Source organism: Stegostoma tigrinum, chromosome 29, assembly GCF_030684315.1.
Source record: "Stegostoma tigrinum isolate sSteTig4 chromosome 29, sSteTig4.hap1, whole genome shotgun sequence".
In the NCBI taxonomy this organism is placed as follows: domain Eukaryota; kingdom Metazoa; phylum Chordata; class Chondrichthyes; order Orectolobiformes; family Stegostomatidae; genus Stegostoma; species Stegostoma tigrinum.
The window spans coordinates 32,896,695-32,913,084 of NC_081382.1; the positions used below are offsets into that span (position 1 = coordinate 32,896,695).

Here is a 16,390-nt window from a genome sequence, read left to right on the forward strand (position 1 = left end):
AACAGATGCAACCTTCTGCTGGGGCCTCAGAAAAGTCCACCTTTTTGCTCAACAGAGGATTCCCTGCCACTGAAGTTGACAGTCATGTCCAGTCCATTTCTGACATTATTTTCTGTATTATTAAGGTTCTTTGCCTTGTCTCTACTCTTTGATTTACCATGTTTTCCCGAATTTCGTTTAAAATCCTCTTCATCTCTCTAGTTATATAATTCGCAAGAACGCCTGCCCCAACGTTGTTCACGTAGATAATACTCCCATGATGCACATCCCACTTTTTTCAATATTCGTGTCAGTGCCTCATGAACCTGATCCCAGTTTTGCCACACAAGTCTTTGAGCCACGCATTCATCACCCTAATCTGGTTTGTATATCAATTTGCATGTAGTTCAGGCAGTAGTTCAGAGCCTATGACCTTTGAGGTCCTGCTGAATTTTGAACTTAGATCCTGATTGACTGTACAAAAGTTCTTATTGTCCTGCCTTCATTGTTGGTACCTGCATGTATCCTCTCCGGCCCTGAACAGATGCCCGAAATTTGACACTGATCAGTCACCTTGGCCAATACTCATGCTGTTTGCTGCAGATCACTGTGTTCAACCCTCTGACTTCTGCTGCCCCTCACCCCCACTCACTGCTTTTCCCTTAATTCATCAAAGGTAAGGAAGTGGGAGAGGGAGCTAACTCAAAATGGAGTTGAGAACTCAACTCTTTTTTTTTTGTGTATATCCAGAAGAGCACTTACACGCAACTGTTTTCTTTCCCATCATCAAATGACCTGTGGCACTACTCAAATTCTCTCTAACCTAAGTTCTAACTAAAGTTCCTTCCAGCTGTAGTTTAATTGGTAACATTGTTGCTGTGAAGCACAAGGTCCTGAGTTCAAATTGCACAACAGGGCTTAAGAACAAAATCAAGACTGACACTCCAATGCCACTGAAGGAGTATGACATTAAGAGTTATCTTTCGGATGAGATATTTAAACACATTTTCTGCTGTGGTGGATGAATAAGATCCTATGACCTTCTTTTCTTAGAGAATAGGGAGTTACCCCTTCTGACCAATTAATGTCACAAGATAGATTATCTGCTCATTCTAACATTGCTGTTTATTAGATTTTATGACTGAAATCAACTGCACCTCCTGCATTACAACAGGGACCACCTTTCAGCAATACTTATTGTCTATGGAACACTTTGAAACCTCCAGTGATAGTGAAATGAGTGGTATAAAGATACAAATCTCTTTTTGTTCAGTATCATGTAATGGATCCTACCACTGTTTTTGGTTGCTTCCTAGTTTAACTACCTGTGAAGATAATCTCACATTAAGCATTAGAAAAAGTGTCATGCATGTGTTTCTTCATAGTAGTCAGTGCAACCTCTCTCGTTGCTAACTTTGTGTGCTTCTCGAAATGTGTATTAATCTGCAGAGCTATTATGTGAGTTTGTTCTTTGTGAAAGTTTTATCTCCAATGTTTTAAGATAGGACCAGCATATCATAGAATCAGAAAGTCTCTACAGTGCATAAAGAGGCCATTTGGCTTATCGAGTTGATACCAACCCTCTGAACGGCAACCCATTCAGAGCCAGACCGCTACCGTAACCCCACAGTAATCAGGGCTAATCTACCTACCATGCACATCCTTTGACTGTGGAAGGAAACCAGAGCACTTGACAGAAATCCAAGCTGACACAGGGGAAATGTGCAAAACTCAAATCTAACTCCGGTCCGTGGCACTGTGAGGCAGCAGTGCTAATCCCTGAGCCACCATGCTACCCCAAATATCCTTTTAACGAATTTAATTTAAAAGCCAGTAAGGTAGGAAATATTTGTCAGAGATGCTTTCCAATATCTCGCTTGTTTATACCTTCCAAACATAGGAACAAGAGAATGTGAAACCATCTGACAGCAGGAACATCAGAACTAAACGAACCAGGATTCTTGTGTGCGCACCATCAAATGCGGCTATTGACGACCTCATGAAAAAAATCATTGTTGATTTTAAGTCAAAGTGCAAAGATAAGAATAACACATTAGGTATGTGATTTGCTTTTTTTTAAATTTAACTTTTAATTGCACAATGTCCATATCACAGTTTCTTAAAAATCCAAACACTTTTTTGGGCTAACTGTTGAAAGTCAACTGAATCATTTGCTGCAGATTAATGATTCTGATGTTATCTGCTGGGTGGCATATACTCCATTTTCAATAGCAGATGGAATCCTGTTACTTGTCATAATTATTGTCATTAGAGATCTTTTTCCTCACTATGGTATTTATGCTTGCTGTCTATTTCTTCTTTTCCCCCAAGTGATGGATTATAAAAAAATGTATTCAGTAGTAACTATCAGAGAAATAGTGATACTTCTGCTTAACAGACTTCTGCATTTTGAATTATGTAACTACTTGTCTTAAAGTGTTTACTTAATAAACAGGCGGTACTTTTAAAGAGAATAGTGGCTGTGCCATTTGATGTTGACAAGTTGTGAGTTTGTCATGCTTATTTTGCAACACAAGTTTTAATTATTCAGTGCTTTTTCTCTTGAGGAAACTGTGGGGATGTGAACCTGGTGAGACTGGGCCCTGAGAGAGCTATCCATTCAGATGTACTGAAGTTCAGTTTGGATTATCAAGTGAATCATAGAATCAGTAAGTGTCTTCTGTTTGAGAGGTTTTATCTCTTCATTTTGAAATTTATGTTGTGCACTGGTTCTGCTGGGGGTGAAGATTGAATAACATGACAGTAGTTGCAGATGTGTCAGTTAATTGGGGACAGTCAGTACAGAATTTTAAAAGGCATATAGTTGATGGAAGATATTTGTAGTAACGTAGTTTATAGATAATGTGTGATATTAATTTTGCTGCCTCACAATACTTGAAGGAAATTTTAATTCATTGCAACATAGAACTAAAACTTGAAATGATCTGAGCAGACAATCATTCAGTACGTCTTGCTTCATTTGATTAAAATATTTTCAAGCAGTTTAAATGCCTCTAAATTATTGATCTTGCTATCAATTCCAAAATGGTCAATTGTGGCTATGCAGAGAAAGGCCAGTCTGATGCTGATCAGGCCATTCAGAGACGAAAGGATTGGTTGGACCGGAAGCTAGATGAACTGGGGAAGAAATGTGCCATCATCAAAAAAGACAAGGAACAGGTAAATTCTGACTTCTTTCTGTAATGGGATCAAAAGTAGTGCAGAATTGATGTATTACCTAGCTGTTTGAAGAACTTAATTTATCAAATATTCAGTTATTTGTGAAGAATATGCAAAAGCTTTTGGACTTTCAATCCTTTGTCTTTGGTGGGAGATGATGCTAGTGAGTTAACAACTCTCGTGGGAGCAAACCTATAGTGAACTACACTAAAATTTTATGACATCGTCTGACAGTTATGTATAAATGATAACATAACCAAATCTGAAAATAACAGGAATAGCTAAACTACTTTTACGAATGTACTTGGATGAGTGCAGCTTCAACAACAATAATGAAGCTAGCTTGATTGGCACCCCAGCCACCACCTTTAACATTTCACACCACTGGCGTGTAGTGATAGCAATCTTTACAGTTTGCGATGTGCGTTTCAGCAACACAGTAAAGTTTCTTTTAACCCTGCAACCTCTACCATCTAAAGGGCAAGTGTCTCATCTAGTAACGGACTCTATGCGCCTGTGATTAAATCCAAATTTTTTTAATTCGCTAATGAGACTTGGGTGTTGCTGGCTGGCCAGCAGTTATTGCCCATCCCTTGTTGCCCTTGAAGTGGTGGTGCATCCATGCATTGTAAGCAGACCCAAAAAGGAGGGGATTCCAGGATTTTGACTCAGTGACAGCAAAGGATCAGCGAAATATTTCCAAGTCTGTAGTGAATGGCATGGAAGGGAAATTGCAGGTGGTGGCATTCCTGTGTATCTGCTGCCCTGTCCTTCTAGATGAAAGTGATCATAGGCTTGGAAGGTGCTGTCTAAGAATCAAGAGTGAATGTCTGCAGTGCAACTTGTAGATTGTGCACCCTGCTGCTACTGATCGTTGGTGGTGAGTAGGCAAGTGGAGACTATTCCATCACACTCCTGACCTGTGTCCTTGTAGCTGATGGACAGGCTTTTGGGAGTCAGGAGGTGAGTTACTTGCTGCAGTATCCCTAGCCTCTGTCCTGCTCTTGTAGGCACAGTATTTATATGGTGAGTCCAATTGATTTTATGGTCAACGATATTTCCTGGATGTTGATAGTGGGGGATTCTGTATGGTAATGCCATTGAATGTCAAGGGGCGGTGATTAGATTGTCTCGGTCTCTTGTTGGAAATGTTAATTGCCTGTATCTGTGTTGTATGAATGTTACTTGACATTGTCAGTCCAGGCGTGTATATTGACTAGGTCTTGTTGAATTTGATGCCCTGGAGCTGAGATGACTGACCTCCAGCAGCCACAATCATCTTCCCATGTGCCGGGTAAGACTCCAATCATTGAAGAGAATGTACCATGATACCCAGTGATTCCAGTTTTGTTTGGGCTCATGGATGCCACAGTCGGTTCGAATGCAGCCTTGATGTCAAGGACTGTCACTGGCATCTCACCTCTGGAATTCACCTGTTTTGTCCATGTTTGAGCCAAGGCCATATTACAGTCAGGAGCTGAGTGAACCTGGCAGCACACAGCCTAGGCGTTGCTGAGCAGGTGCTGCTTGATAACTCTGTTGATGATGCCTTTCATCGCTTTACTGATGATCAAGAGGAGATTGATGGAATGCTAACTGGTCAGATTGGATTTGACCTGCTTTTTGTGTGCAGAACATACCTAGGCAATTTTCGACATTGTCAGCTAGGTGCCGCTGTTTTAGCCGTACTGGAAAAGCTTGACTAGAGGTGCGGTAAGTTCCAGAGCACAAGTCTTCAGTACTATTGGCAGAATGCATTCAGGTTCTTCATCAGAAATCGGGGTGGGGAAGAGGGTTCTGAAATAAATAAGAAGGGGGGGGGGGGTGGATGGAAGATGGATAGAGAAGAAGATAGATGGAGAGGAGACAGACAAGTTAAAGAGGCAGGGATGGAGCCAGTAAAGGTGAGTGTAGGTGGGGAGGTAGCGGGGGATAGGTCAGTCCAGGGAGGACGGACAGGTCAAGGGAGCAGGATGAGGTTAGTAGGTAGGAAATGGGGGTGCGGCTTGAGGTGGGAGGAGGGGATAGGTGAGAGGAAGAACCGGTTAGGAAGGCGGGGACGAGCTGGCTGGTTTTGGGATGCGGTGGGGGAGTGGAGATTTTGAAGCTTGTGAAATAAATATTGATGCCGTTGGGCTGCAGGATTCCCAAGCGGAATATGAGTTGCTGTTCCTGCAACCTTCGGGTGGCATCGTTGTGGCACTGCAGGAGGCCCAGGATGGACATGTCGTCTGAGGAATGGGAGGGGGAGTTGAAATGGTTCGTGACTGGGAGGTGCAGTTGTTCATTACGAACCCAGCTTAGGTGTTCAGCTTGGGGACCGCTTTACAGAACACCTCCGCTCGGTTCGCAATAAACAACTGCACCTCCCAGTCGCAAATCATTTCAACTCCCCCTCCCATTCCCCAGACAACATTCTATAAAGTCACCTCTGAACCTCCTATGCTTTCGCAGAGGATAGTACAATGTAGGGTATGCAGGGTAGATTGATCTTTGCAGGATAATAAGTCGGCACAACATCGTGGGCCAAAGGGCCTGTACTGTGCTGTAGTGTTCTATGTTCTATATAGCCTTTCTTTATAATTCAAACCTTCCATACCCAGCAATATCCAGGTAAATCTCTTCTGGACCATGTCCAGCTTGATAATACCCTTCTTATACATAGGTGACCGGAATTGGACACAGCACTCCAGAAGAGGCCTCACCAATGTCTTGTACAACCTCAACGTGACTTCGCAGCACCTGTGCTCAAAGGACTGAACAATGAAGGCAAAAAGTGCTAAATGCCTTTTTAACCACTCTGTCTATATGAAGGTTATGTTAGAGTGCAATTCTGCTGTTGATGGTCTTTAGCGCCTTGTGGATGCCCAGTAGTTGATTTGGTGAATCTGTTCAAAGTCTATACCATTTAGCCTGGTGATAGAGAACACAATAGAGGGTAATCTCAATGTGAAGGCGAGATTTCGACTCTGCACAAAGATGAAGTCGTCAATCTTACCAATACCATCATGGACAGTCGCATCTGAAGCAGGCAGATTGATGATGAAGTCAAGTATGTTTTTCCCATTTGATGCTTCCTTTACTACCTACCAGAAACCCAATCTAGTCGCCACATTTTTTGTATATTTTGTGCCCTTCCACCCTCGGTGCTTCCTCCAAATGTTCAACACGGAGAAGAACTAATTGGCGTGTATGAGACCATTCTCCCAATTTTGACACTAGTCTCCAGATGTTAGTAAGATTTGCAGGGTTATCGGGGCTGTTTTACTACTTTTGTTTCCAGTGCTTAAGTCTGCCAGATGGTTCTTCTGATTTCATTTCTTTATTGAGTGTTTGTAGCAATTGATACAACTGACGTTTCAGAGGGCAGTTGTGAGTCAGCCACGTTGTTGTGGCTCTGGAGCCAACATCTAGGCTAGACCAGAAGATGGCAGATTTCCTTCCCTGAAGGACATTGGTGAACCTGATAGTTTTCTCCCACAATCAGCAATGGTTTTGTGGTCATCAGTAGATTGTTAATTCCAGATTTATTTAATTCTATTTAATGGATCTCAAATTCCACCATTTGCCATGGCAGGATTCAAACACTGGACCCCAGAACATTAGCTGAGTTTCTTGATTAATAGTCTAGTGATAATCCAGCTAAGTCGTCATAAATGAGATTTATTAGAATGTGAAAGAAGCATTCAAAAACTGACATTGCTAGCTGGAAATGTCCTGTTTACTATGTGGTAATTATTTTGATTTAATATGAAGTAAGAATCTTGTTTCTTTCTCCATCAGTTGACACATTGGCTACAAAGTTGAATCTGAAGTAGGCAAGAGGAGGCTTGTGTGAAATTTAAATTCTCATTCAGGCTTGTTGGGCCAAATGCCATTTCTATGAAAAGATCTGTATAATTCTTTTGAGAGATGCACATTGGAGTTGCAAGCATTCAAGGGGTGTTGGTTCTCCTATAATTTTATGGATGAATAAAATACAATAATTTTAGATATAGTACAGATAAATGAGAAACGCAGAAAATTGCTGCCTTGATCATTCTTCAATTCTTTACATGAATCCTAGCTTTCTCCCAGTTTATCTTCTGCTTCTTTTCCTGTTGTGTCATTTGGCCACCATACCATTATGGTACAAGTTCAGTGAAATGAATGCAAACCTGTTCAAAATATAAAAATTTTGCTCTTAGGTTCTGTCTATATCGATTCTTGCCTTGACCGATGACCTACGTGTTATGAATAAATAGTGAGTCTCAGACGATATGATTAACTGATTCTCTTACAAAATAACTCGCAGAATAGGATTAAATAGGCTAATGTACTGTTGCATCACTTGGATCTTAAATTCTTCATCTGGAATATGTTTTATCATCTGAAATGTATTAACCCCATGTTTAAATTCCATCATTGCTATGCTAGTTTCACCTATTTTGTTGAAAGCTTTCATTGCTGTGGGTACAATGGTATAATTGTTGAGGCATTGATCTTGGAACAGTATAGCCTAACCTCTTGATCTAAGCACAAGTTTATCTAACAGAATAATAAAATGTGAGGCTGGATGAACACAACAGGCCCAGCAGCATCTCAGGAGCGCAAAAGCTGACGTTTCGGGCCTAGACCCTTCATCAGAGCTCTCTGATGAAGGGTCTAGGCCCGAAACGTCAGCTTTTATGTTCCTGAGATGATGCTGGGCCTGCTGTGTTCATCCAGCCTCGCATTATCTTGGATTCTCCAGCATCTGCAGTTCCCATTATCACTTTATCTAACAGAGTTCATTTACAGGAGGAGAAATCACAGTATGGCCTCTTAGGGTGTCTGTAATATCAGAAGTAATTTGTAATAAATTTAATAATAGATATTTAATAATTCACATTGTAATTCTGAAATGTTAAAGTTGCTGTACTGTGCTTTAAAGAAGGATACATCTTATTCACAAGTTAGTTATGTGATTACTGTGAAGATACCAGCATTAGACTGACAGTTTCAGAAGTCATTTGAAGACCAAAGATTTTCTATCCTGCCATCTGTTCTCCAGATTGAAGTTGCGACACGAGAAAAGAGAGAATTGGAGAAGGAGAGGGAGGAGCTTGGGCGCAAACTGAAAGAGGTAAGAACTGAAAGATGTTGCTATTTTTCAAACATCTATAACCAGTCAAATTGTAGAAATTTACATTGGCAGCTGCTTGGCAATTAACTAAACATTTTAAACATATTGAATAGTCATCTTTTATTGCTTTCAATAAATAATTATTATTGTTTAGATTTTTGATATCCATGTTTGATATTCTGGAAATTACCAGGATGTTGCTGGGGTTGGCAGGTTTGTGTTACAAGGGTACGCTGGGACTTCTCACTGGAGCAGAGGAGGTTGAGGGGTGACCTTATAGTGGTTAATAAAATCATGAGGGGCATAGATAAGGTGAATAGCAATGTCTTTTCCCCAAGATTGGTGAGTTCAGAACTAGGGGGCATATTTTTAAGATGAGAGGAGAAGGACTTAAAAGGGGCCTGAGGGGCAATTTTTTACGTGTGGAATGAACTACCAGAAGAAGTGGTTGATACAGGTATAGTTAAAACACTTAAAAGATATTTGGATAGATACCTGAATTTAAAAAAACGGTTTAGAGGGATACGGGCCAAATGCAGGCTAGTGGAACTAGTTTAATTTGGGAAACTTGATAGGCATGGATGAGTTGAATCGAAGGGTTTGTTTCCATGCTGAATGAATCTGACTCTTAAATATAAGATTCACTGCATCTTGAAACTGAATCATGTGATGAAGCACTTTAGAAACGTGAAAAATAAGAGGGCAACTAGGCCTCGGCCCTTTGAGCCTATTCTGCCAATCATCATGATCATGGCTTACCATCCAACTAGCAGCCTGTTCATAATTTTCCCTCCCTTTTAGCCTTTCATCCCTTTTAGCACCAAATGCTGTATCCATCTCCTCCTTGAAATCGCACAATATTTTGGCCTTGACTCTTTTTCATGGTAGGGAATTCCACAGGCTCACCACTTTCTGGGTGAAGAAATTTCCAAAAGGATTTGGTATAATTAGGCACTTTAATAAAATGATACATACATTTAAATGTTAATACTTGCTAAAGAACAAGTTGCTCAGGCAAGAACAATAACTGACAACGCAAGTAACGGTGTTTTTCTGGGTTGCTGACACTGTGAACTCTGGGTCACAACATTAAGGGGCTAATCGACCATGTGGTTAAGAAGTATTTCACCTGTCAAATATTATTCTGATCTTGAACTTAAACATTGACAAACACTAGCCAGAATATGCTTGGATCCAAATTTTTTGAACTTTTGAATTCTGGTTTTATGTTTGGTGTTTTGTAACTTTTTGATAAAATTGCTAATTATTGCACCATTAGTGAAGCATTTCAATTCTTAGTTTCCTCCACCTAACTTTGAATTCCTCAACCAGTAGTTGGTACCAGTTCCAGACTTCAATAGCAGAGGTGGCATGTTATAACAGCCTCTGGGTTTTTGATGTGATAACATTTATCCATCAGAATATCATTTTCCTCTTCTTTCCTAACTACCTGTGTGGCCTAATGTTTTACTTTTAAACCCTTTGTTTTACCCAGGCAGTTTTGAATTGAATTCTTCACTTTTTTCCAGCTTCGAGGACGAACCCAGGACATACAGCTAAACATTATTCTGGAATCACACATCATCTGTTGCACTTTGAGTACCTGTGGGATTATGCTTTTGGAGATGTCATTCCGAAAACTGGGACATGAACCATTTAGTTGTATTGTCGTGGATGAGGTGGGTGGAACCAAATTTCACAATGATAGCCAACTAGTTAAGCACTAAGGATGAAAAGAAAGGTCAGCAGTCTGCAATAAAATTGGATGGAGTATGTAATTCAGCATTTGAAAGGGCAAGAAAGGTTAGTATTTTGGAAGCAATTCTCACATCAGATCTAATGGATTTGCAATTGAATAGTATGGAGATACTTTGAGGAGAAATAAAAGAAACTGAATATTCAGCTTAAGAAACTCTTCAACAGTCAGTGCCTCGGCTTCCCACTGTAAGATCTAACTTTTTCGGGTCGTTTTTGAGAAGGGTTCTGGCTTAAGGTGGTTCTGCTTTTTGTTACCAGCAGTGACTCAGATTGTTTTATGGAAGAACTACAAAATGCTCAATTGTGCTGTCTTTATTGAAAACCAACATTAAGCAGTGAAGCACCATGTCCATATTTATAGTTTTATTAAAGTCAGCAAATGACCGTCAAGCAAGTTACTACTTTGATTTTGGCCTTAGCAACCAGAAAATAATGAGCTATTCTTCTGATAATAAAGGTTGATAAAGACCTGATAGTGAAGGTATTAATGGAAGGCAACCTCCCACTGTGACAACATTTCTGTTGCAGTACAGAAAAAAACAGCATGTAATGTTCCTGTTTGTTGATCTTTCTCAAATATTGTTTCTTGGCAATTAAGTGGGGTGGTAAACATATACTTGGCTACCACTGCACAGTCGTGGCCTTAACTACTTCTGTTTTTTCCAGGCTGGGCAGGCATGTGAAACAGAAATACTGATTCCTTTGATCTATCGTTGTCCTAAACTTGTTCTTGTTGGAGACCATGAACAATTGCCACCAACCATAATCTCCATGGTAAGAATGCCTTTAGACATGGAGTTCCTTCAGCCTGTAAGAATTTTAGCCAGTTTTGTGCTACAGTTTGCTGCCTGCAGTAACTGGACTTAAAACTCATAAATTTCAATTTTTGCTCCTTATCCACCCATCCCTCTTTCTTTCTCCTGCCACTCTACACATCAGATTGCTATTGCCCCCTTTCCTTTGAGACTTTTATATCTATTTTCACCCCCACAGTCAAACACTTGCTAGTTAAGTTGAAGGTCAATTGACCTTCTCTGATTCAGGGCCAAGGATCAAGGTGATTTCCCCTCTTTGATATCTACCAATGATGGGAACATTCCTATGCCTACAGAACAAATGAAACTACATACATAGTTCATGTTTCTCATGCAACCAGTATTGTCCCTCTGAGCTTTATTGTGGGATTAACCATGATACTAAACCATCATTATTAGAAAGTGAAACAATGATAGGTTTTGAGTGTTTGTGATAACAGTTACCTAATAAAGCCAATCAGTTGTTCATCAGGAATTTTCAGACATTTAATTAAGTTTAAGTAGTAATTTAGATATGCATTAGTTAAATAAACAAGAGTATACAGACCATGATAATTGATGCTGCTTCACTGATACCAGAGAGCCAACAGGCTGTTGGCATTAAATCTCAATCTCATTAAAGTTGTGAAGGCAGCATCCTGCTCTCTAGTTAGTGTTGGGGAACTCTTCCCTGCGTCATTCTTAATCTGTTCTGGTTCATCTTTTACCTAAGCTGAGATCACAAGATTTTTGTTTTGACTCTCGGAATAAGAGACCAGGTGGCAAAGTGTCAAGATTGGGTTATCCATGATGTTACTAATTTGCAGAGTAGGCTTGAGGGACCGGATGGCTTACAACTGGTCCTATTTGCCATGGGCTTCTGTTCTCCTGATAAAGTTCATTTAAGTCCCAACATGGTTTTAATTCCAGCAGAACAACCCATCATCCTGTATTAAACAATATTAAAATGTATCGTTTGTGTTATTTACTTGCTAAAATTTATGTCTCAGGTGGAATATAATTGGAAACTGATTAACACTTTTTCCTACTTACAGAAAGCAAAGGAGTTGCGCTATGGCCGATCAATGATGTGCCGCTTGCAAAAGTGCCTACATGATGAAGTGAAGAGGACTAATTCTGGATGGAGCCCAGTGACAATGCTATTAACACAGTACAGGATGCATCCTGACATCTGTCTTTTTCCCTCCAAGTACATTTATAGAAGTTTGTTGAAGACTGATGAGTAAGAAGACAAAGATTATTAGGCTTCTTGCGCATTGCTACTTTCACAAGAATTAACTTGTATCCATCTCTAGTGGTCCCTTTCCTCCCATTCCCGGTCAATTTGCTTCTACCAACAGCATGGAACACAATTGATGAATTTGACAGCAATTCATTAGATTATGAGACAGTGATCCCCAGTTGCTAAAATAAGCAGAAACAGGCTGCAGGTGCTGAAGACCTGAAATACAAACAGAAAACAGTGGAGAAACTCAGCAGATCTGGCAGCATGTGTGAAAACTGAGTTAATGTTTTAAGTCTAGTATGACTGTTCTTTGGAACTCCATGTTCCAAAGCAGAGTCAAATTGTGCGTGACAGATTAACTGTTTCTCCACACGTGCTGCCAGATCTGCCGGGTTTCTCTAGCATCTTTATTTTTTATTCCTTGTTACTCTTGTAAATGGGTATGCAGTGTTGTAACACCAGCACCCCATGTAGATATGGCAAGTTAAGTTTAATAGGTTGTTTTAGGTTTTCATCTGATGTTATTGGAAGGTTGTACACTATTATGCGCACCCCTCCGTTTAAAGCATATCTTATTTCTCTTCTAAATTCGTATAACTTCACATAAACAGCACGTGAGAAACAAGTTGAATGAGATATCACGTGGTGAGATTAATTCTATAACTTGCTATTTCTATGTATGAGTCTCTTGGTTATTCACTTCCCTCCCAGTAACCAAAATTATAGTCTTACACTATGAGTAACTTTTGACCTCCGATTCAGCGAAGACCGTTGCCCTCTGAAGGAGTTCAAATTGGTTTAGATTATTAATCCACTGAAAATATAGTAGATATCCCATAAAATATTTTTGTGACTTTGCAATTCTACAGTATTTTCAAATTTTATCATGAAAATCTATCCTGTTTTTGTATAGCAGTTTTCAAATAATATCAAATTTCATCTAATGGCTTTAGTTGACATGATTTTATTTCTGATTTCTTTCCTCCTCTACCCCCCACCCCTCCTTTGTGTTTTTCCAGAATGGTAGAGATGCAGCGTTGTTCTCTGACCTGGCCTTTCCAGTCATACATGTTGTTTGATGTGACAGATGGATATGAATGCCGGGAGAGAGAGTATGTTTTAAACCTGATCATCTCTTTTCAACACATTTTCTACTTTGTATTTGTTATACACTGTGATAGGAGATTAGATGCTAGTGTAAAGCAGATGTGAGCTAGCAGAGCTCTCACCAGAGCAGCCTTTGTTTTCAAGACTGTTTATCATTGATATGTCTTGATTCTCAATAATATTTCCTTGTGTGAAGGTTGTACAGAAGTCCCAAATAAAGCCAACATAACCACTCTGTGAGATTATAAGTGAGTTACAGATGCCAACGGTGATGCTACTGACTGTTCAATTCCAAAGCAACTTTTTGACAACTGTAGAGAAGAATTCTCAGCTGCCTCTCCTGCCCCTCCCAGCCCTGACAAACTGAGGCCAAGTTAGCAGACCTCCTTCTGTCTCTACTAATTCAGCATAGACTTCGGACAAAACTTGAGAGTTGTGCAGTCTGTATTAATTGAGATTAAATCAGGTGGCATGTTACATATTGACTATGGTGCTAGTTTAACTGAGGACGGTTAGAATGTACACAATGTGTTAGTTGCTACTAATTAACTAATTCTCATTTTAAAAGTGATTTCTGGATATTTGGAGCTGCAGTAGGTAGTATGAAGTATTTGGTCATGACTGTGTTGATTATTATTTATGCTGGAGCATCCTGGCACTTTGGAAATTGTCAACTGCATTATTGGGCAAGGCACAACATCGTTTTCCCTGGACTTTGCATCTCAGCTTTGTTGCACTTGTTGTTTACAGCTCTTACGTCAACACACAAGAAGTAAAATTGGTAATGGCTTTGATCAGTATGATTGCAGAGAAACAAAAAGGCATTTGTCGTAATATCGGAATAATTACCCCCTATAATGCACAGAAACAGAAAATCATGAATCAAATTGATCAAGAGTTGAGAACAGCTGGACTTGAACAAGGCAGGTAGGTGGAGAGCAAATATCTGAAGCTTGAGTACTGACCTTTTATTACATATACCATTTATGTTTTCTGGGAGGAAGAAAAAGCATATTTGATGATTTGTTTTGTGACTTCTGATTTCACTGTTGATATCAGCAACTTAAGATGCACATAAATTAATGGAATGTAGATTTGAACATTACATGTGGATCATAGAATCCCTACAGTGCAGAAGAGACCATTTGGCCCATCGAGTCTGCATTGATAGTCCAAAGAATATTCCACCCAGACATACTCCCCACCCTATCCGAATAACCCCACGTTTACCCTGGCTAATCCACATAACCTGCAAGTCCCTGGATGGCAATTTAGCACGGCCAATGCACTTAACCTGCGCATCTTTTGGACTGTGGGAGGAACCTTATAGAAACCCATGCAGACACAGAAAAAGTGCACGTTCCGAAGGCAGTCACCCAAGGCTGGAATCAGACCCAGGTCCCCAGCGCTGAGAGGCAGCAGCACTAATCACTGACTTGGTTGCTGGCAATCCACGGCAGGCATCATGCAGCATTCTGGTGTACAGATGGGACTGTCATTCATGGTGTTACAGAAAATAATGTTTTACAAATTTGTTGCTCATGGGTTGTCTTCATGTCTTGGCTGATATTTTAGGCTTTTATTAAGACCATGCATGCTAGCATTTAATAAATCTGTAAAATGTCCCCATTTTCTAAGTCAGTTTTCTGGTACTAGTGTAGTTATCTCTTTTAGTTTTGCAGCGTTTGCTTTTATCCTGGCCATTAGCATTTATGAAAGTCGTGAGGTCAACTACAGTGCAACTGGAAACCAGTTTCCTAGAGGAATGATAAAGAAAATGTTTTTATAGAAGATTGCTGTAATTTAATCAATCTGGCCTTAAATTGCTGTATATTTTCTCACTAAATGATGAGAGTTGTAGCTCATGTTTGCCACTAGGAGATGCACTTGCCTGACAGATTCTGTCTGTGGGTTTTGCTTCTGAAGACAGATACTAGCCTGTGTACAGGCTGAAATTAGATCAAGCTTTCCTCAATGTTAAAAGCTCACTTTAAATGCAAGTTCAAATGAAATGTTGTAAAATGGTGGTTAGACATGGCAGTTTTCACGGTCTCCACGTAGCCCAGTTTATCAAACATGTGAGGTAGGAGTAGGAATAACCCACTCGGCACCTTTTGAACCTGCCCTGCTGTTCAGTAAGATGATGGTTGCTCTCATTGTAACCTCAACACCACGTTTTCATCTACCCCTGCATCAGTGACCTATGATTCTTGATCCTTTATCCTTTATCCTTTGAAAGCTGAGAAGTAGAATACAGATTGGGAGATTATAGTGACATTATAATTAATCACAGCACCACTTGTTAAGTCAAAACAGATGAGGATTTCTGCTCCTGGCCCCTTTTCTGTAGCTCCACCTAGAGGTTATTTAGTATTGGATGAGGCCTTAGTTAGCCATATGGTGCCCCTCGCCTTCAAAGTAGCTTTCCAGTGTTTTAATTGTTGATGCCCAAGTACAGTAAGGTACTGGAGAGTATGTGGTGTCAGTTCAGCTCTATATCAGTAAGGGGTTTATGCTTTCATAATTGAAGGCAAAAGGCAAAATATAAAGTTGTCAAAGAGGGGCAGTGTTTATTTCCCACAGATCATCTGGTTTAGACTGAAGTATGAACCAGTTTATAATGTTCCCACCTTCAGAATGCAATTTTCTTAATTTTTATGGGTAGCTATGATCAATGTTTCACCTTGGAAGAGGGATAAATACCTGTTATTAAATTTAATGCATTGTATTACCTCTTTCAGGTCAGTGCAGGTGGGCACAGTGGATGGGTTTCAAGGATGCGAGAAGGACTGCATCATTGTTACCTGCGTCAGAGCAGGCAATTTTCAAGGATCTATTGGGTGAAGTGATTTTACTTTGATTTGTTACTATTGGACTCCACTTGACCCTCCATGACTTTACTTTTTTTTGGGTGGTTTCTTTTGGATTCTTCTTTGTCTGAGAACAATAAGGTGGTTTGATAGTGCAAAGAGAAACAAATCATCTGAAGTTTGTGTTTATTTCCGTTATCTAACCCCCTAAGTGGTTGTTTGAACTGGCACAGACTCAACGGGCTGACAGGACTTTTTTTCTGTGCTGTAGACCTCTGAGTTTGAGATTCTTTCATGGAATCCCTACAGTATGGAAACAGACCATTCAGCCCATCAAGTCCACACTGACCCTCTAAAGACCATTGCACTGAGACCAACCCCCCAACCCTATCCCTGTAACCCTGCATTTCCC

The 16,390-nt window shown here is 40.1% G+C and overlaps 1 protein-coding gene across 5 annotated transcripts in view; it reads left to right on the forward strand.

The window, feature by feature from the left end:
* setx (senataxin) overlaps positions 1–16,390 on the forward strand; it is an 83,361-nt gene that overhangs the window by 59,866 nt on the left and 7,105 nt on the right. For 4 of the 5 annotated variants that reach the window (XM_048558486.2, XM_048558487.2, XM_048558489.2 and 1 more), the window contains 10 exons: positions 1,880–2,036; positions 2,547–2,648; positions 3,047–3,159; positions 8,192–8,263; positions 9,793–9,942; positions 10,688–10,795; positions 11,871–12,058; positions 13,081–13,173; positions 13,919–14,095; positions 15,910–16,008. In XM_048558486.2, coding sequence (XP_048414443.2) covers positions 1,880–2,036; positions 2,547–2,648; positions 3,047–3,159; positions 8,192–8,263; positions 9,793–9,942; positions 10,688–10,795; positions 11,871–12,058; positions 13,081–13,173; positions 13,919–14,095; positions 15,910–16,008 — 1,259 coding nt within the window. The remainder of the gene's footprint in view (positions 1–1,879; positions 2,037–2,546; positions 2,649–3,046; positions 3,160–8,191; positions 8,264–9,792; positions 9,943–10,687; positions 10,796–11,870; positions 12,059–13,080; positions 13,174–13,918; positions 14,096–15,909; positions 16,009–16,390) is intronic. The other variant, XM_048558488.2, reaches the window with a different exon arrangement.